The sequence below is a fragment of the Crocuta crocuta genome, unplaced genomic scaffold (genome assembly GCF_008692635.1).
Source record: "Crocuta crocuta isolate KB4526 unplaced genomic scaffold, BGI_CrCroc_1.0 scaffold1, whole genome shotgun sequence".
Taxonomy (NCBI): domain Eukaryota; kingdom Metazoa; phylum Chordata; class Mammalia; order Carnivora; family Hyaenidae; genus Crocuta; species Crocuta crocuta.
Window position 1 is genome coordinate 7,226,017 of NW_027527930.1, and position 3,320 is coordinate 7,229,336.

At 39.1% G+C, this 3,320-nt stretch overlaps 1 protein-coding gene across 2 annotated transcripts in view; it reads left to right on the forward strand.

Annotated features, from left to right (window-relative positions):
- USO1 (USO1 vesicle transport factor) overlaps nucleotides 1-1,740 on the forward strand; it is an 85,219-nt gene extending 83,479 nt beyond the window's left edge. For both annotated transcript variants that reach the window (XM_077750398.1, XM_077750407.1), the window contains one exon: nucleotides 696-1,740. In XM_077750398.1, the coding sequence (XP_077606524.1) occupies nucleotides 696-785 (90 nt within the window). In that variant the 3' untranslated portion in view covers nucleotides 786-1,740. The remainder of the gene's footprint in view (nucleotides 1-695) is intronic.
- Nucleotides 1,741-3,320: the final 1,580 nt, after the last annotated feature.

The following is a 3,320-nucleotide window of genomic DNA, read 5'->3' on the forward strand; positions in this document are numbered from 1 at the left end:
ATATATATATATATTTTTTTTTTTTTTTTTTTTTTTTTTTTTGAGAGAGAAAGAAAGAACACATACAAGTGGGGGAAGTGTAGAGAGGAGAGACAGAATCCCAAGCAGGCTCTGTCTGCACTGATATTGCAGAGCCTAATGCAGGGCTAGAACTCAAACTGTGAAATCATGACCTGAGCCGAGATCAAGAGTTGGACGCTTAACCGACTGTGCCACCCAGCTGCTCCTAAAAATATATTTTTAAAATTGTAATGTACTTTGGAAATGTTGTGCCTGCATATCCATTATCACGGGAGTAAATATGAGTGAGGTATCATCTGTACTGCTTTCATGGTGTTCAGTGAATTGATGTAAGACACACAGGCACAGTTTGCAGCATTTGTTAACTGGCTCTTTTGGACTTTGATCCTCCTAACTAATGGATTTGCTCCTGTGGTGACAAGCAAGACTCTCATCATCCAATTGTGCCATTCTCTGTTGTCATGTTTGGTCCCGATTTGTTTGTAGACAGGTATGGCCATCTGTTAACCTCTTAATCTGTATATCTTATCTCATATTATCATCATCAAGGAAATCAGATGGCTTGTAATCTGCTACAATTACTGGAAAAAAGAATTTATGTGGTATGTGTCATTATGTGTTGAAAGTGAAATGAACAAATCATAATAATGTTAAAATGTACATATTTCCTTTAGGTTGAAGAAGAGGATGAACTTGAATCTGGAGACCAGGATGATGAGGAAGACGAAGATGAAGATGATGGAAAGGACCAGAGTCATATCTAGCTTTAAAATCTCTAGTAATGGTAGAGATTATCTTGCAACTTTGAAGATGGAGTCTTAAGACAGTGCTTTGGTTTGCCTCCACAGAAAATAAAGATTTAGAAACCCAAATGGAAAACACTCACTAATAAGACTATTGATGTATTTTTTAATGATGCCACCCATGTTGAAAACCCTAAAACTAGCTTCCTGCAGAACACACATCTTTTATTGAAATTCATCTGAATTGTTCCAAAAGATAATTTGCAAAGAGCTTCAGACACTAAAAATATACCATTTTAAAGCTTGTGGTGGCAATGCTATTTGGCTTAGTTTGGTTGTTTACCTAAGTTCTGTATTAGTCTATTATTTTCACTTCTCAGAATACGTGACTTTAAGTACTAACACATTTGATTTAATGTGTATTGGAATCACTGTTTCTAAATTCAGTATTGGGCTTCTTAGCTAATGATTTTCCTTTAAAGAAACGGATTTACTGAAAGGCAAGATAGCATGGGCTGGGAGATAATAATGTTGTCAGCCCTCCATCCAATGTGACTCCTAAGAAGGGCAGGATAGGACAGTTTAGAATGAGTGCCTTGACATCTGCTATGGCTGCATTCTGTACTGTTCTCCAGGGAAGACACAGAAGGATACTGGCACTGACAGATGAGGAGGGTGTTTCTCAGAAAATTTTGCAACAGTGTATTAGCATGTGGTTGGGTTTGGTTTTATTTTAAGCTAAACTTTAAAACATTACAAATTAACAGCTCGTACAACCCAGATTTAGTATTGTTGTTTGATTATCATAAAATATAGTATGGTCCTAGTTTTAAAAAGACCCAAACTATGATTTATATAATTTATTGGCATTTTTGCTGAATAGGTTTAAGTCAGATAATAGATTTTTAAAAAGCAAATGAAGCAATGTGTCAAAATTTAATGTTTCATAATAAAAATAGATACTATGTTCACTTAATCCCTGGTCATGGTTCCCTTTTTTAGATTTTGAGGAAAGTATTTTATTCTTAATAAAAGCTGAGGCAAGTGGAAGTGGTAAGAGGAGTTCCCTTACTAAAAGCGCATCATTATAACTGAACAGCCTTATCGTTCACGACTAATTAGAATTTTTTAAGACTGGAGGGGCTAAGTGCAGCCGAAGCAGGAGAGGGTGGAGAACGGTTTGGAGTTTTCTAAGCAGAGCACTGGAGTGCTTAGCAATGATTTCCGTTTAAAGGAGGGTGTCTACTTAAAGGCAAGACAGCAAGAGTTGGGCAGGAACTGTGTCTCATCTGCCTCCTGACCTCAGGAAGAGTTTGAGCAGTACAGTAAGGGGCACAGACTTCTGAGAGAGGAGAAGTGCCCTCCTGTGTCCTGAAAAGGGAGATGGCTGTGTGTTACAGAGCGCCGGAGAGGCTCCCACTGTGCTTCCTACCCCTTGCCATCCGAGAACCCCATGACTGTTACTGGACCATGATATCTTCCTGAAGCTGACACCACGAAATGAACAAACGGTTAATGACTGTGTTTTCAGGCCAGTGTTATAAGGATAAAGAAAACTAGGTCAGGAATATGAATAAGGCTTCTATAGATGATGGAATACCAAAGATCTTCAGAAGGAGGCATCTGCAAAGTCAGTGATCATTTACCCAAACAAAGTCACTCAGGCAGGCCTGGAGTAGAGAAGATGCATGGAGGCTTCATAGCAGTTTAGACTGGAGCCCAAAGGGATATCTTTATACCTGTAGCCACAGTTCTTTGCCTGGATCACTTCTGGAGCCTCCTAAATGTCTGCCTCCACTCTGTTGCCTCTCCACCCCTCCCTCCCACCACCCTGTTTTACACTTTGTAAAATGCACACGTAAGGAGACAAGATCACAGTTGCCTACTGTTAGAGTCCTTAGCCACGTGGATAAGACCCTCTGTACCCTGCTGCTCGCTGAATCTCTCTTTGAGTATATTTTACAATCACACAAAGATATTTGCTGCTTTTTCATTTCTCACTGTGCTTTTGCACATGTTCTCTCCCCCGCCCATGTGCGAGCCCAGTCGTTAAAGGCAGTTTCCATGTACAGAGAGCTACAATAGTAGAGCATTTGTCATAAGGCACAACACATATTGGTCCTTATGGCTTAAAATTTTATTCACGTGTGGATATACCTTTCACACCTGAAAGAAAAAGAATAATCACTCAAATGGTAAAAGTAACTGCTCACATTTGACAGGTTTAAGTTACTAGTCTGAAATTCTGCTGATAGGATATCAAAGCCTTAAGTTTCAAAGTTATGTTGTGGCCAGGTAAGGGCCTCATAATGCTCATTAAAACCAAAACTCTTTACTGTTAGAGCAAAATTCATTAATTCATTCAATGAATTTGAGTATATAACATGCTGGGTACCTCTGCAGGCACTGGGGATATAGCAGTGAATAAGACTAAGTCCTTTTCCCATATAACTTACATTATGGAGGAGTAAGTGGCCATAAACAAGTACATAAGACAATGTCAAGTGCTGTGTAGCTTCTGGAAAGGAGTTTGCATTTTCTGAGTTTGATGGGAAG